Source organism: Papilio machaon, chromosome 10 (genome assembly GCF_912999745.1).
Source record: "Papilio machaon chromosome 10, ilPapMach1.1, whole genome shotgun sequence".
In the NCBI taxonomy this organism is placed as follows: Eukaryota; Metazoa; Arthropoda; class Insecta; order Lepidoptera; family Papilionidae; genus Papilio; species Papilio machaon.
The window spans coordinates 3,528,269-3,545,178 of record NC_059995.1 but is presented as its reverse complement, the minus strand read 5'-3'; the positions used below and the strand labels follow the sequence as shown (position 1 = coordinate 3,545,178).

Sequence of the window (16,910 nt, the reverse complement as noted above, 5' to 3'; positions counted from 1 at the left end):
ATTCTAAATTAGTAAAATTGATTTTCAGAAGTCTTAATTTTATTTGTAATACTTAACCACAATGCCTAGCCACGTTATAGGATACAAAGACTAGCCAATAAGTTATGTAATCAGTTATAAATCTATCTCATCTGTTTCATTAACTCAGACTGCTTTAATCCTGTTATGAAGTTTTATTAAAACATGCTCGTATAACAAAACTAATATCTTCTCAGGTCCCCGTGAACAAGTGAATCAGAATACTGCGTTCATCGATGCATCAGTCGTTTACGGTGAGAACCCTTGCATAGTGCGCAAGCTGCGTGGCTTCAACGGTCGTCTCAACGCCACCGACCACCCGCTCAACGGCCGCGATCTGTTGCCCCGCACCGACAGCCATCCAGAGTGCAAGGCGCCTAGTGGCTTCTGTTTCATTGCAGGTAAGTGACAAATAAAAATAGACTGAGATTGATAGCAACTATTTATTAATATGTTCCTTGATATTTAAACCATTTAAAAAAAATGAATTATATTTAAGTAACGAAAAATTCCAACTAAACTATTATTACTAACAGGTGATGGCAGAGCATCAGAGCAGCCAGGTCTGACCGCCATCCACACGATCTTCCTACGCGAACACAACCGCCTGGTCGAAGGCCTCCGAGGAGTCAATCCACACTGGGACGCCGAGCTGCTCTTCGAGCATACGCGTCGTATCGTCGCTGCGGAATTGACACATATCATTTACAACGAGTTTCTACCACGACTTCTCTCCTGGAACGCTGTCAATCTTTATGGACTTAAATTGTTGCCATCAGGTAAAAAAATATTTATATTTGAACATAATCAGTTCTGGTAAAAGTACAGTGCTTAGCACTAGTACTAAGTGACATTGATGTCTACAAACATAGACATTATGACATTAATGACATATTACAGGTTACTACAAGGACTACTCACCAACTTGCAACCCGGCGATAGTAACGGAGTTCGCGGCGGCGGCGTTCCGCTTCGGTCACTCGCTGCTGCGCCCGCACCTGCCGCGTCTCTCACACAACTTCCAGCCAGTTGAACCACCGATTCTATTACGCGACGGATTCTTCAGGCCCGACATGTTTATGAGCGTATGTCTTATTCAATATTTTAGAAATGTACTTCCTCCGTTGTCTCATTTGTTAAACCCATTATGAAATATTTTATTGAAATACAATACAAATACATAAATAGTAATAGTATTTTAATTTAAATGTAGTCATTTTTTATTAGCTATTTATTAGCCTTTTTTGTTTCTTTCTCTTTTTACACAAAGTTTTAATAAAGATAAAAAAAAATCGTGTTCAAATAATTGTATTTTTGTTTTAGCACCCGCAAATGGTTGATGAATTGATGCGCGGTCTATCTTCCACACCAATGGAAACACTCGACCAGTTCATAACTGGGGAGGTCACAAACCACCTATTCGAGGATCGCAAGATACCGTTCTCCGGAGTCGATCTGATCGCACTAAACATCCAGAGAGCCAGAGATCACGGTATACCGAGTTATAACAACTACAGAGCTCTATGCAACTTGAAGAGGGCTGCTACCTTCGAAGACTTATCAAGAGAGATACCTGATGAAGTTATTGCTCGGTATGAATACAAATGAGTCCTACAAAACCCAAGTCTAGATTTTTGGTTGACTTATTTGTGCGTGTGAAATAAATTATTACATTTCTGTAATTTGCTTAAGTCTGCTGTAATTTATGTTATTTCTATATATTATTGCAGATTAAAGAGGATCTACCCGACGGTGGACGACATCGACCTGTTCCCGGGCGGCATGAGCGAGCGGCCGCTGCAAGGCGGGCTAGTTGGACCCACCTTCGCCTGCATCATCGCCATACAATTCAGGCAGCTCAGGAAATGCGATCGCTTCTGGTATGCAATGTTTTGCTTTTTGTCAATTTACTACATTACTTGTCAAAAGGTGTTTGAAAACATGTCAAATTGAGAAGCGCCTTATTTTTGAAGTTGGTTAAAATAAGATTTTTGTTGACTTCTATATGGAATTCGTGCACGTGCTTAAAGTATTTAGTACTCATCAGGTATGAAAACGACAACCCCGCGGCAAGATTCACGGAGCAGCAATTGGCGGAAATTCGCAAAGTTACTATGTCCAAGATTTTGTGCGAGAACTTTGATATACAGAGCGACATCCAACGCGCCTCCTTTGACCTGCCCAGCAACTTCTTGTAAGTACACTACACAACTGAAAATATTTTTAATTTTATTACTCATTTACTCCTACATTTAGACAAAATAGTGTGGATTATTTTACGAGTTACTGAAAACTTACGAAATATTTTTTTAATCTACTTTTCTTTGCTAACGTATTCAATGTCAAACATATTTACAGAAATGACTTTTTCGGAAAGACTCTTCATTTAAATGCTTGTTCATAGGAACCCCCGTGTACCTTGCTCGTCACTGCCCAAGCTAGACCTATCAGCGTGGCGCGAAAGCTCGGCCCAGGGCTGCCTGATTGCAGGTCGATCGGTCGCTGTCGGCGAATCCGCTTTTCCCTCTCCATGCACGTCCTGCATCTGCTCTTCTGAAGGGGTAAGTGCTGACAGAGTAATAAAGATAACTTTCAAAGGGCTATCCTCTTTTAGGAAATATTATTTTAGTTCTATTCAGCAATTCATAACAAATTGTCACAAAACGTTGCATCGTGTATGACGTATACATAATTCTTTTAGTTTCGAAAGATATTCGACATTTTTATTATTATTTGTGTGGTTTCTCTTTGTCATTAGTATGCAATTATGAAGTCTTCGCTTAATAAATAGGACACCAAAACGTTTTCTTTTCAACAGGCCCAATGTGCATCGTTACGGATAACAGACTGTGCCCAACTGCTACGAGAATGGCCGCGAGAGGCGGTGCTTAGAGATGACGTGTGCACAGCGCAGTGCGGCACTGTAGCGCCCCCCAATCCTAGCGGCCATCGACGTCAACCAATCAATTTCAAATTCCCAGACTTATCGCCGTTTATAGCCAAGTGAACGAATATTTGGGGCTTATAAGCTCCTATTCTGTAATCCAGTGTGTGCTATTTAAGCTAGTTAAACCAATTTTTAAAAAGCTACTTAAATAACTGTTGCAAAAAATCGCCTGATTTGTTGTGTAGTTATTAATTCATCATCGAAGTGATAGAAAATTTCAATAAAATGATAACGTGAATATTGTTATTATCTATTACTTTAATATATATGGTGAAAATACCAATAATGTAACCTTTAAAGCTTTTGGTTAAACGACATCAATTAGTGCTGAAGACAGAGGTGTTTGTAAAATCGTAAAAGAGTTAAAGAATCTCACGGACAAATACGTATTTTTTTTAAATCATTTGTGAAGTTTAGGCCGTAAATAAATACTCAAGCATCATCATGAAATCTCATTTACACTATTGAGAAATAAAGTAAAATAAAATTTTTGTAACTTGTAACATTGAAATTATAATTCTTATTTCATTTGTATTGTAAAAAAGGTAATGTAGAAATAATTAATGAAATTATTATAGATATTAAATCATATTTTACTCGAAAATTGAGCACGCATAAGCATTCTTACCAAAGTTATTTAAAAACATAAAAATTATAGTATCACCTAAACACATTCAATAATCTTTTCTAGGTTAGTCAAAACAAAAACGAATGCTAAACGCTCAAAAATCATGGCTGTTACCAATAGATTAAAACTCCTTATTTTAATAATTTAAACATATATTTAAAGTCATATGAGAATTGTAAAACGGCCATGTTAGCTTTAATTAAAAAAACACCAGTATGGCAATACTTGTTAAATGTTACCATTAAATAGTACAATATTAGTTTCAGTAAGCAATGAAAAACATATTAACCTAATGTGTAGTTGTGTAAGAAATCACTGCCTAGTGTTGTGTCTAGGATTTAAAATGTGTAAATTATTTTGTAAAGTATCGGCATAAATAATTAGTATTAAGTTTTTTATATTGTAGCTCTTAAATATTTTAATTTTATAAATACAAATCTCACCTATTATTTAGAAAAATGTGTTTCTTTTTCCCGAATTTTTTTTAAATGCACACAGTCATATTATATTGTACCTTAGTCACCGACATCTATATCTATCTATATATATAAAAGAAAGTCGTGTTAGTTACACTATTTATAACTGAAGAACGGCTGAATCGATTTGACTGAAAATTGGTGGGCAGGTAGCTTAGAACCAGGAAACGGACATAGGATAATTTTTACCCCGTTTTCTATTTTTTATTGCGCGCGGACGGAGTCGCGGGTAAAAGCTAGTATTTTTAGAAAAGATTTTTTTAAGGCGCACTTTTTAATTTAACCACATCTGAAAAGAATTGTTCATCATTCAGAAAGCAATTCGTAAATAGAAGGATTCTTAAGACATCATAGGAGTAGTAAAATAAAAGAAAAATAAATTGATGCAAAAATTTTCTTATTTACAAATCATTTTTTATTTTGTTTCACATTATTATTTTGTTTTGTTGCACATTATTATTATCATCATTCATTAATTTCTTTTTACAATAAATACATGTTGTTTTGAGTATAAAAAATTGGTATTGCAATAAAAAAAAACACAAACAGGGTCCGACAATGTTAGGCAGCGCCGGCGCTGTAACGTCAGAATCGCCAGGGGCTCACTAAACTGCGCTTAGCACAACACATAGTGCTCAGTTCACATTGCACACTCACTGCTCACTGCTCCTCATCGCTCTGAAAAACAACATTACATCGTCAGTCATATATATTCACCGATGGTCTCGAAGTCTACAAAGTTAACGGTTACCCTTAATGTTGCAATTAGTCTTATCGTTGGTTTCTGAGACCAAAAACCCTGTATGTATAAATTTTCGTCATAGAAACCAACAATTATCGATAAATCCATTCATACATTTTTTATTTAATTTATACATTCATTTATTGATATACTGTTTCAATTATACATTCACCTGTATCTTTATTTTCATTCAAGTCATTCATTCACTCATTTATCCAATTATTTAGTAAAGCTTTGTCAACTTTACTACATGTTACCTGTGTATACATACATATGAGACAGCGCCTTATCCTACTTATGATCTTATGTTACTAAGTTGTTACCTTATGTGTTACAATGTTTTTATGCGTGTATTTGTGTTATGTGAGTGTGTATGTGTGTGCTATATACATCTTACATAGTGTCCGTGGTGTCAGTTGGCGGCGAGCTCCTTGTACCCGTTAGCGAGGGGAGCGGGTTCATGACTGCGACGCCACAGACCGTATACACGTCCTGGTACGCCCTGCCACAGCCGTACCGTACCATCCTCCGAACCAGTCGCGTACAACTCTCCGTCAGGAGACCACCGCACGATATGCACCGGACCGAAGTGCCCTTTGTTTGATTCTGTAAACGACATTACTGTTCAATACAATGGAAATTGCAATTATATTTACATACTAGCAGTTGCCCGCGACTTCGTCTGAGTTTATTTAAAAACAAATAGTCGTAAATAAACTATATGTCACTTTAGTAGTTTCGGAGCATATTCAATGCATACATACAAACAATCAAATCTTTTCTTTTTATATTTTATAATGTTATATATTTGAGTAGTTGACAGTAATTTATCTATGGATTTATTTCAAAAAGTTTCAATATCCAAATTGATATAAACATGTTTGTTTTTAATAAGTCTGTGATTACAGCCTTTTAAAGGTAAAACTGTTTAACTATGTTTATTATAATTTCTAATTTTTAGACATATAGTCTTTTTCAAATATCTTGCTGGCTCGGAACATCGCACGAATCGTCGCCCAGAACACAATATTAGATATAGTTTAAAACAAGTAGCGCACAGGTCACATAATTAATTAGTATATCACTACAAAACTATTTTTAGATACATTTCAGCAACAATACAATAAAAAACGTACAGAATGTATTACTATAACGTTCATGGAAGGAATGCCAATCGAATTATACTCAAAATTGTTTCAACTCTTTAGATTACAATAGAACTTACACAAAGCCACATACAATTTCAGAGTCACTGAGGAAAAATACTATTAAATAAAATTAAATAATATTAGTGGTATTTGACCTAATTCAGTGCCGGTGTTGTAGTCAAACTTGTAGACCTTCAGGTCCTCGCCCCCGCAGACGAAGGTGGCGCGGCCAGGTGCCAGCGAGGCGGAGTAGCAGGCAGTTGGTACACTGAACTCCCGCATCTTGCGCATTGTGTCCGATGAGTAGAATGATACGTTTGTACCTACACAAAAAAAAATATGTATACCCTTCCTACCTATAAAAAAACACTATATAAAAGAACAGCAACACACCCCGGCTTTGCATGTATGCATATTAGTGACAGTTTTAACACTACCAGCGACTTTACTTTAGCCTAAACCAGGGATTCCCAAAGCATTCCTAATTCTCTGTCTTCTTCTATTGACCTAAGTCAGAATGAAAAATAATAATAATAATTGATTTTTAAGTAATTTTTAAGATTTAAAAGTAGGTAATTTGGCCATGGGGGGTCTGAGGTAACAGTTCATTTTGGAAAAGGGGTCACTTGTCCAAAATAGTTTGGGGATCCCTAAACCATTTAACTTTGTTATTTTCTATACTAATAACTACTATACTAGCATTGACCTTTATTCTATACTAGCTGTCGCCCGCGACTCCGTCTGCACAGAATTTAAAAAAAAAACTTAACAAGTAGCCTATGTGTTCTTCCATACAATATTTTACAACTGTGCCAAATTTCATAAAGATCCGTTAGGCCATTCCTGAGATACCTTCATACAAACATCCATCCATCCATCTAAACATTCGCATTTATAAAATTCGTATTACAATTTTACTATACCTATAATCAATTATTAAAAAAAATATACTATAAAATTATAATATTTACTAAACTGTCACTTATCACCATAATTTTTGATTTACGTAATAACATTTCTGTATTTGTTTTTAATATAAATTTTAAATAAATAGTAGTTACCATGTGCCACTGTGAGTATTGCGCCATCTCTTGACAGTTCTAAGCTATTGGGTATTGTAGGAAATTCTATTTTATTGACTTCCTGAAACAAAACAATTTTAAAATAAAATAAAACAGAAAACCAATTTATCAACACGCGCAAAATAAACTTTAACACATTATCAATAGCAGCAAAACATCGCTGTACTTTTTCCAAACATAGAAATGTATGCTTGTACATAAGTACCATATATTTTTTATTTTATTCATATCTATTTATTACTATCTCTAATATAGATATATGAATTTGAAATATGCAAGAAAGATGTGTCAGGACCGCACCAAATGGATTCCCGTGGTGTCTGCCTACCTCTCTGGGTTAGTGGCGTGAGTTATGTTGTTGTTAATATCTCACCTGCCCACTACTCCTGTCCCAGACACGCATTGTGAGGTCATCGCTGACGCTGACGATGCGGGAGTTGTTTAGGAACACGGCGTGTCTGATGCTGTTTGTGTGTGCACTGAACTTTTCCAAAGCTGGAAAACGTAAGGATATAATAAGATTATTTGTCGCTTAGCATCTAAAATTGCCTTGTAGACTAGGTGCCACGTGTGTACTATGAGTTTCTAATAGATTGAGCGTCAATTACCTATATTAGTCCAAAATTGCTAGAAAAGTACACAGTGCGACAATATTTTTTTTACGTAAATATTATTTTTTGAACTTGAGATTCATATGTACATTCATCATATACACATTCATGTGTAACAGTATTCATTGAGCATTCATTCGTACTGCACGCTTGCCGCTTGTCCCTTAGAATTGCATAGATCGTCAACCTTTATAGTAACAGTTCGCTCTTGGTTTTTCAATTTACTTGAAGTCAAATAAAATAAAATGAAGTTGTGTGCAATGTGTAACACCAAATTCATTGATGGGGTTCAGTGTGGTTCCTGTAAGAAGTTCCTTGACTTGGGTGCGCGAGTATCTCTGAAACCGGGTGGCGTAAGTTAGGAGCGGAAAGAAGAGCCCAGTGGAGATGTGCCTCGTGTAAACTTTCCTCTCCCGCTGCCAGTGTGCTTCCGGCACATATTGAGGCCCCTGATGCAGCCTCTTTAGACACCATCCTCCGCGAAATTAGAGATATGAAGCGTCAGCTTTCTAGTCTACCAGCTCTGGTCGATGACATAAGACTTATCAAAGATGAACTGTCGGAGCTAAAGATAGCCTGCGATTTCTCCCACGCGAAGGCAGAAGAATTCAATGCCAGGCTAATGGACGTTGAATCTAAAGTCACACAGATTGGCAATACTGACTTAAGCACACTTCATGCCGAATTGGCAAAGGCAAAGCAAGATCTTTCTGCGCAAGAGCAGCGATCACGGTTAAACAATGTTGAGATCAAGGGCATCCCGCTTAAAAAGGGTGAGAACCTTTTCTCAGTAATGGATGCAATTGGACGCAAGATCGGTTACGCATGTCCGAAGTCGCAAATCAATTACATCTCTAGAGTCCCCATGTACAACTCTAATGAGAAACTAATCATCGTTAGTTTCCTCAACAGATATTTTAAGGAAGATTTTATTGCTGCTGCGCGGTGTGTCAGGAACCTATCTACCATCGATTTAGGACTTCAGGGAGTACCACAACGTGTCTATGTTAACGATCATTTAAGCACGGATATGAAAAAACTGTTATCCAATGTTAAAAACATTGCTAAAGAAAAGCAATACGAATATGTGTGGGTTAAGCATGGTAAGATTCATGTTCGCAAAAATAGCACTTGCAAAGCATTTGTCATTGTTAACTCGAGTAATTTAAACAAAATTGTATAAAATATTGCCAAAATGTAATAAGAGATTTTTCAGTTCACTATTTTGAACTCGTCATAATCAATCTATTTTTGTACTTATCAAAATCAGTCATTTGTTCTTGTTTTTGTAAAAGGTTTTGCACGCCTGCCTCGTTAACTAATAGGACACCTCTCTTTTGTTCTCGCATAATACACTTTTGTATTCGATATCGCGCTGTTAACGCAACAACATTAACTAACAAAAATATAGTTTTTTCACTTGCACTTGCGCACACAGCGTTCTATTGCTTACCTCTTCGCACAATTGTTTTTAACTATTTGTTTTTAATTGCACTCAACCAGACCCTCTACCTTCATTCTATGATGTCTATTGAATACAATAAATTAGCGCACGTTAATTTTGAATTGAATTGGTTTAATTTAATCATATCTGTTGCATATACAAATGTTGTAGTTATCTGCAATGACTGTTAAAGGCGATCGTCGGCTGTCCATCTATTACCAGAACGTTCGGGGGTTACGTACTAAAACCGACGTTTTTTACCGTCAAGTTTTAATGAACTCCTACGATATTGTTCTATTGACTGAAAGTTGGCTAACGGATGGTATTTTCGATTCAGAGTTGTTTGATGACCGGTACATAGTCTGGCGTCGCGATCGGAATTACGATTGCACTGGTCAATCGCGAGGTGGTGGTGTAGTAATCGCAGTGCGCAGAGAATTACAGGCTACCTCGCAGCCGCTTCTCCAATCGACAGCGGAGGATCTTTGGCTCAAAATTCGGATTAAAAAGTCGGACTCTCGTAATTATGTAAATCTTTATGTCTGTGTTATTTATCTTTGTAAACAAAATGACGGCCTATCATTTTCTTCACAATTAAATAACTTTCTCTCTCAACTCAATAACACCATGTTAAGTAATCCTGACGATCCGTTTTTAGTCATTGGTGACTTCAACATGAGTGGCATCTCCTGGGTTTCATGTGAAGGTCAATCATTCACCCCGGACCACCTAACCACTAATGACGAATACTTACTGGCTGATGAGCTGTGCGTGCTAGGCCTTGGACAATATAATGGTGTAGTTAATAGTTACGGGAAGATTCTCGATTTGGCCCTATCTAATAATAAAATAACTGTATCGGAGTGTACCGACGCTTTAGTACCGATTGACGCCTACCATCCGGCATTGATAATTAATTTTGACCTTTTTTCTTTACCCAAGTTAGACAGTGCACCGCGAGTTCGTTATTTCTATCACAAAGGTGATTTTCAATCACTTAATGCTGAAATTTTGGCGGTTGATTGGAAACACGAATTCTCGTTACGATCCATGGATGCGTCTGTCGAATATTTTAATCAGAAAATTATTGAACTTCAAAATAAATTCATTCCGCACAAATACATAAGAAAAAGTTCATATCCGGCTTGGTACAATGCATCACTTATTAAATCTATTAGGGAGAAATATAAATATTTTAAGAAATTCAAGAAATATGGCAATAAATCAGACGAACAGACTTACAAATTGTTACGTGACAGAGTGAAGCTCATGGAAAGGGAGTGTTACAATCTTTACCTAAGCCGAACAGAGAATTCTATAAAAGCTAATCCGAAACACTTTTGGACCTTTATTAAAAACCGCCATAATTCTAACGCTATCCCTAGTACGCTTGCTTACAACGACGTACAGCTTCATTCAGGTGAAACTATCTGTGAAGCATTTTCCTCATACTTTTATTCTAACTTTCTCGATCCTACTGCTGCTAGTAACATTAACTCGAATCGGGCCCCTCTTTCTATATTACATTCATCTAACTCTACAGCAGACATCTGGTCTGTTGAAATCAAACTTGAGGAGGTGTCGTATCAACTCCGTAATCTTGATACTTCTAAATCCGCCGGCCCGGACAACATATCAGCACAACTACTAATAAGATGTGCATCATCTATTTCTATACCTATCACCATGTTATTTGAGAAATCTTTGTCCTTAGGTGTAGTCCCTAAGATTTGGAAGTCAGCCTTTATTACACCAGTGCACAAAAAAGGACCAAAAACGGAAATCACAAATTATAGACCGATATCAAAATTATGTATAATAGCCAAAGTGTTTGAAAGAATAGTGTATAGTCAGTTATATCCCACTCTTGCTAGGTCGCTTAATACCTTTCAACATGGTTTCCTAAAAGGTCGATCAACTACAACTAATTTAATTCTATTCAACGACTTCATTACATCTGCATTAGATAATGGCCAACAGGTTGACGTCATCTACACTGACTATAGCAAGGCATTTGACCGAATAGACCATAAAATCCTATTGCATAAGTTGAACTGCATAGGTATACATGGAGTTCTACTTAGATGGTTTTCGTCTTATATTGAAAATAGAACGCAGGCCGTTGTTCTCAATAATTACATGTCCAGCTGGGTCCATGTTCCTAGCGGTGTTCCGCAAGGTTCTTTGATCGGTCCGTTGTTATTTATAATATATGTTAATGACATTTCCTTGTGTCTAAAATCGTCTAAACTACTCTGCTTCGCAGATGATATGAAAATTTTCAACACAATATCGTCGTTGGACGATATGGCGGTACTTCAGGCGGACCTTTCGCGGCTTGAAGAGTACTGCTGCGTCAATAAATTAGACCTCAATGTCTCTAAGTGCTCAGTAGTCACATTCACTCGAAAGCGTACTGCTCTGGCCACAAACTATTATCTACTTGGCCAACCTTTACCTAGATGTCATGCGATGCGCGACTTAGGTGTTCTTCACGATAGTAAGTTGCTTTTTGATGTTCACATTGACACTATTGTTAAAAAAGCGTCTAAATCACTTGGGTTTATAATGCGTACTTCCAATTGTTTTAATGAAGCCAAAACCCTTAAAATTCTGTATTGTACATTTGTGCGTAGCCTTTTAGAATACGTTTCTCAAGTTTGGAATCCGCGTTACCACTGTTACATAGATCGTATTGAAAACATCCAAAAACGTTTCATAAAGTACCTTTGCTTCCATCAGAAAATCTCTTACCACTCCGGGAACTACCTTGAACTCTGTCGTAAATATCATCTGTTGCCGCTTTTCATTCGACGCGAGACTGCCGATTTTATCTTCGTCCTAAAAATCTTTAATAACGAAATAGATTGCCCAGATTTATTGTCCAAATTATATATAAACGTCCCATGCAAATCAATTCGTTCAATACCGCCTTTGCTATTGCCTAAAGCGTCATCAAATTACAGACAAAATAGTTATATTGTGCGTGCAATTGCAAACTTTAACAAAATTTGTAAGCAACACGATTTCGATACATTCATGACGAGTGTATCCTCGGCACGAAAGTGCTTGGCTCTTGATTTCTTTAAATAAAATGTACATGTGAACTGTTGCTGTTAATATATGTATATATTATAAAATAGCTTACATTGTTTTATATTATTTTAGCTTAATAGTTGCAGTATTTGTTTGCTCATCTCAGATATAAAATTGCTATAAGTGAAAACTTGTTATTGGCTTTCAGTCATCCATTTTAGAGTTATTTAGATTAATATAGCTGTAAGTTTTCCATGTAATATATAAATAAATAAATAAATAAATATCTAAGGTTACTTTTCAGTTTTATAACACATGTTTGTGTATATATTAAACGGATACAATCTCATTCATAAAACAGTATAGAATAAAATTTTCGATTACATCTACTCTTAAAAGTTTATGTTAGCATAAATTAAAGTTATTCAAACAAGAAATAACCAATTAAGTAGTCGTACTTAAGAAGGCCTTCGAGGGGAACGTGTGACAGTATTTCCTTTGGAAACATCACGCCACGGACTTTATCCAATTAAAATCGAACACTAAAACTGTAACTATCGCCTTGTTATACTTTTCGCTTAAACGTTCAAATAATCGATTTTATATTTTAGATGTATGTATATTTAAAAATATTAAATTATATTCAATTTAAATAAATTATAATTAAATCTTACACATCGATTAGAAAATTATTTTAATTCCATTCAATTGTGAGAAATTCCTAGAAATTCTTCAATTACAAGCACGCAAGTTTGGAGAATTCTAAAAACTGACAAAAAACTTAGCCCAAAAATGTATTTAACCATTGAATTATTAGTCGAATTAAACGAAAAGATTCGTTTCAAACTTATTAATTTGTAATGAAACGTTTAATCCCAATAAAGGTATAATAAAGGTTAAAATATTTGCTTAAAAGTTATATTTAAGGGCATATGATAAAGGAAATGTTTAGTTTGATATTTTGCAATCAACGTCAAGGTTGCGGAAATGTACATGTTAATCAATTAATCTTCCGTATTTATTTATTGCTAAAGTAAAACAAACAACTGTTATCAATGATATAAAGTACAACCCCAGGAAGCGATTTATTTGCGAACGTTAGGTTAGTAAACAATTTTCTATATCACAAGACAACTGAAAAATTGTAAACGGAGGTCCTAAATATTCATGAGAACTTTTTCGTTACGTCTTTAACCATATTTGTATTAAAATTTGTGCGCCTCTTCCGGGAGTAAAGTACACCAAAAAATCTCATACAAATGTTGACATATTTGTCAATGACCTTACGAAGGCAACTACTTACTTCATAGGGTCATTTCTATAGTAAGTCCTTCACAAGACCTTAAGAAGGCGCGTGTCGTAAATATTCGTGCTAGGCCTTCTGAACTAAGCATTTACTATCTAACGCATCTAAAGTATGATGCAACAACATAAATTACAAATAGTTCTTTATGTCTTTAATTAGTCGTCAGTTTATTATGTCACTAATAAGATTATAGCCTGATCCGTCTTATAGAAAATGTTATCAATTTATTGGAAAGTTGACTTACCTCCCGCTTCTGGTTTGTTGAGGTCAAAAACCCGTATTAGTTTCTCATTACTAGCTGTGAGCAGCAGAGTATCATCAGCATTAAAGTTTACGCTCTTAACAATATGTTCATGGTCAAATGTATGGACCACTTCACCATATCGAGCATCCCATAATTTGGCTGGAATAAAAGATAGGTTAATTATAATAGAAATATAATTTACGTCTTAACTAATGTTAACGATACCTAAATTCTTCTGCTGATTCAAATATCAAGAGTTAAAACCAACAAACAGACCTCTGACTTAATTAAAAAAGAATATTTTTTTCTATTTATAATAGGAAAATTTATTATAGAGCACATTTCACAAAATGCACAACAAACACATGCAAAGCTAAGAGTTACAGTAAAAATTGATTGTAACTTCACCGTAACTTGCAGTTGTTTGAACATATACCTGTAAAATCAGCTGCTCCGCTAGCTGCTAAGTTTGCATTTTGTGTCAAAGCTACCCCCCACACGGCGCCTTTGTGACCCTCGAAAGTTCCAATCCAATCACCTGTCTCACCTTGTCGCAACATGGGCTTGCCATCTGTAAAGAAACACTCATACATCAATAACAAAGGATGTTATGAATTATTTATAGGCATTGACAATCTCACATATCCCTTTAAGGTCAAACTAGTAATTAAAGTCGAACTAGAAATTATAATGCATTTTACAAGAATTATCTATCTTTTGTACTATTACAGGTGCTTAGTTATGAAGTATCTGGCTGGGTGTTTTAAATCCAGAATCTAACATAAATTTTCTAGTATTAACTTTCATAATTTCCAGGCTTTGATACAATAATAAAAAAACAAAAAACTGAAGATTAATTAGATTCAAAGAATAAATAAAGTAAAAATCTTTTTTATTAATACATGAAGTGAAAACTTCATATTCCTTTTCAAGGGAATTGTTAAGCAAAGACGGTTAAACTTAATCTGGAGAAGAAGTGTATGAATCTTTGATTATGAATTATTGTTACATTTCAACCAATAGAACACCACTAGTAAATAATATATTGACAGTGCAAAAATCAACAATCAACAACAACTTTAAATATTATTATTATTAAAATATTTTATATAACAGCATTAAAATATATTTGAACATGTAAATTATTGGAATAAGGCACAACTAATATGGATTAATATTTCTTTGTATTGACTTGCTTTTTGGTGCTACAAATGCTTTCTGGAACCAAGCCAATGATTGGTTATTTACCATTGAAAAGTATACTTATATTAAATTTATATTTGGTGGACAATGGGATAAGTGTGAAAAATCTATATTTGTTGTAACACGGAACATATTCACGGTATGGGCGGATTTCTTTTATTTGTCGTGCTAGGCGGCGTCATTAGTTTGATATCTTACACCATACATAGCAAAGCTTCTCGAATTATCGGAATACTCAATATTGAATGTATATGGTATGTAAATATAAAGTTCTAACATTTGATAATGCAAATATACCGCAACTTCGAATGTCCAGATCAACCTCATGTATTGGAGTGAAGTAAGTCAAGAATATGGAGGTGGTATAAAGATGATTCTATTTAATTTTAAGATATTCCCAAGTAGGGTTGATGACAGGCAGGCGGCCGGCCATAAAAAATGAAGCCAAATCTTTATGGTTTATAAAACCTTGTACGCTGACCACATGGGAGTGGGATAAGGCCAGGGAGATGATGATTAAAATATTTTATATAATCATATTTACTAAATTATTCTTATTCCTTTATTTAACTTATTTTTTCTTATTTATAAAAATGAATCTTACACATTATTATATTATTATTGAAATATTACTATGACTACAATATGCATTTGAACTAGAACAGAAAAAAACCATATTAATTAAAAATATGATTAATATAGAAAACTGGAATTGTCCATTATTTCTATAAGGACATCCACATATTATTAGACGACTTGATTACCACCTTCTACATATAAAAAGACTAATAATAAATGGTTTCTTAGAAATACATCTTATCAAGATTATATTATAATTATTCTTTATGTAACAAGCTATTAAAAATAACAAAAAAAAAACATTTTCCACAAAGTTATCACAATGTTAATTCATTTTCCTTAATCAATGAAACAATGAAAGTAGTAGCGGTCATTGCTTAACATTCTGTGGTGTACAATAATGTCAAGTACTTTTAGGAACCTTGTGTAAGTACAAGGTGACCCACACAAGTGAAATGTCAACAGGCAACAGGAAAGAAACAAAGTTTGAATTCTAGTACCATTTCGTAAACATACAAAGGCGTGTAATATGTAAGTCTTGTCACACAGGCGCAAATAAAAAGCACGATTTTACTGTCAAGGCAAGCAGCTGCCGCGAGGAAATATACGGACACCACTCAAGGCGCTTCCTACATGTCCGGAAAGAGAAGGTCAGATCACATTCAGAATGCATACCGGCCGATCGGAACTACTAGCAAAATAAGAAAAGTGAAGGCCTTTCAACGCATCTACGCTCTCCAACATCTGTCCAACAATCATATGATAAAAACAACAAAATACACTTGCAAGTCTTCCAATAATATCTAGGCCATGGAAAAACAGTACCCCGAGAGTAAAGTAATATTGAAAACTTACCTTTGCAGGCCGAAATCAAATAAAATCCATCACTTGTAACGTCACTAAAATCCAAATGAACAACTGGTCTAGTATGGCCACCACATGTGAGAGGAACTTGTTTCAACGTTGTCATTTTATTGTTAATTTCGATTATTGTACTTTTTGAAAAATAAATATAATATCTGTAAAATTAACCTAATGAGTCTGATCGTACTGAATGTTGACAATCGACTGACGGAAAAGCGCACTGCATAGTGATGGTCGATAAAAACAATACCGGTTTTACAGATTACTTTTCAACGCTTATAAATAAAATATGACTTCCTTATGAAAAGCAGCACAATGTTAAATATAAACTAAACAATTAATAGATTGAAAGAATAAGAAAATAGAAAGTATATAAATAGAACTATATCCAATTCGTATTCGTATATTATAAAGATACGTTAAAATCGATTAAAAAAATATTTGAGGGTAGATTTAAAAGACAACGCTGCCACGCTGCATTTCTTGGTCAAATTATGTTTTGCATTCTATTTGCGTGAACAAACGAATTGTTTTTACTTGTTTTGACATTCTATAATGTACGAATCGTTTTATAAAAAATCG

The 16,910-nt window shown here is 35.0% G+C and overlaps 2 protein-coding genes across 2 annotated transcripts in view; one reads left to right on the top strand and one right to left on the bottom strand.

Annotated features, from left to right (window-relative positions):
- Positions 1-3,357, top strand: part of LOC106710154 (heme peroxidase 2) — a 33,022-nt gene extending 29,665 nt beyond the window's left edge. The window contains exons 17-24 of the mRNA XM_014502144.2: positions 216-419; positions 555-797; positions 919-1,103; positions 1,342-1,610; positions 1,749-1,898; positions 2,066-2,212; positions 2,423-2,579; positions 2,837-3,357. Of these exons, the coding sequence (XP_014357630.2) occupies positions 216-419; positions 555-797; positions 919-1,103; positions 1,342-1,610; positions 1,749-1,898; positions 2,066-2,212; positions 2,423-2,579; positions 2,837-3,025 (1,544 nt within the window). The 3' untranslated portion in view covers positions 3,026-3,357. The remainder of the gene's footprint in view (positions 1-215; positions 420-554; positions 798-918; positions 1,104-1,341; positions 1,611-1,748; positions 1,899-2,065; positions 2,213-2,422; positions 2,580-2,836) is intronic.
- Positions 3,358-4,499: 1,142 nt separating this feature from the next.
- Positions 4,500-16,518, bottom strand: LOC106710141 (serine-threonine kinase receptor-associated protein). The gene is made up of 8 exons (XM_045679559.1): positions 16,320-16,518; positions 14,119-14,253; positions 13,683-13,841; positions 7,415-7,536; positions 7,021-7,102; positions 6,115-6,282; positions 5,209-5,417; positions 4,500-4,747 (listed from the first exon to the last, which is right to left on the bottom strand). The coding sequence occupies exons 1-7, from the start codon at positions 16,432-16,434 to the stop codon at positions 5,224-5,226; spliced, it is 975 nt and encodes a 324-aa protein (XP_045535515.1). The 5' UTR covers positions 16,435-16,518; the 3' UTR covers positions 4,500-4,747; positions 5,209-5,223.
- Between the last annotated feature and the right edge of the window lie 392 nt (positions 16,519-16,910).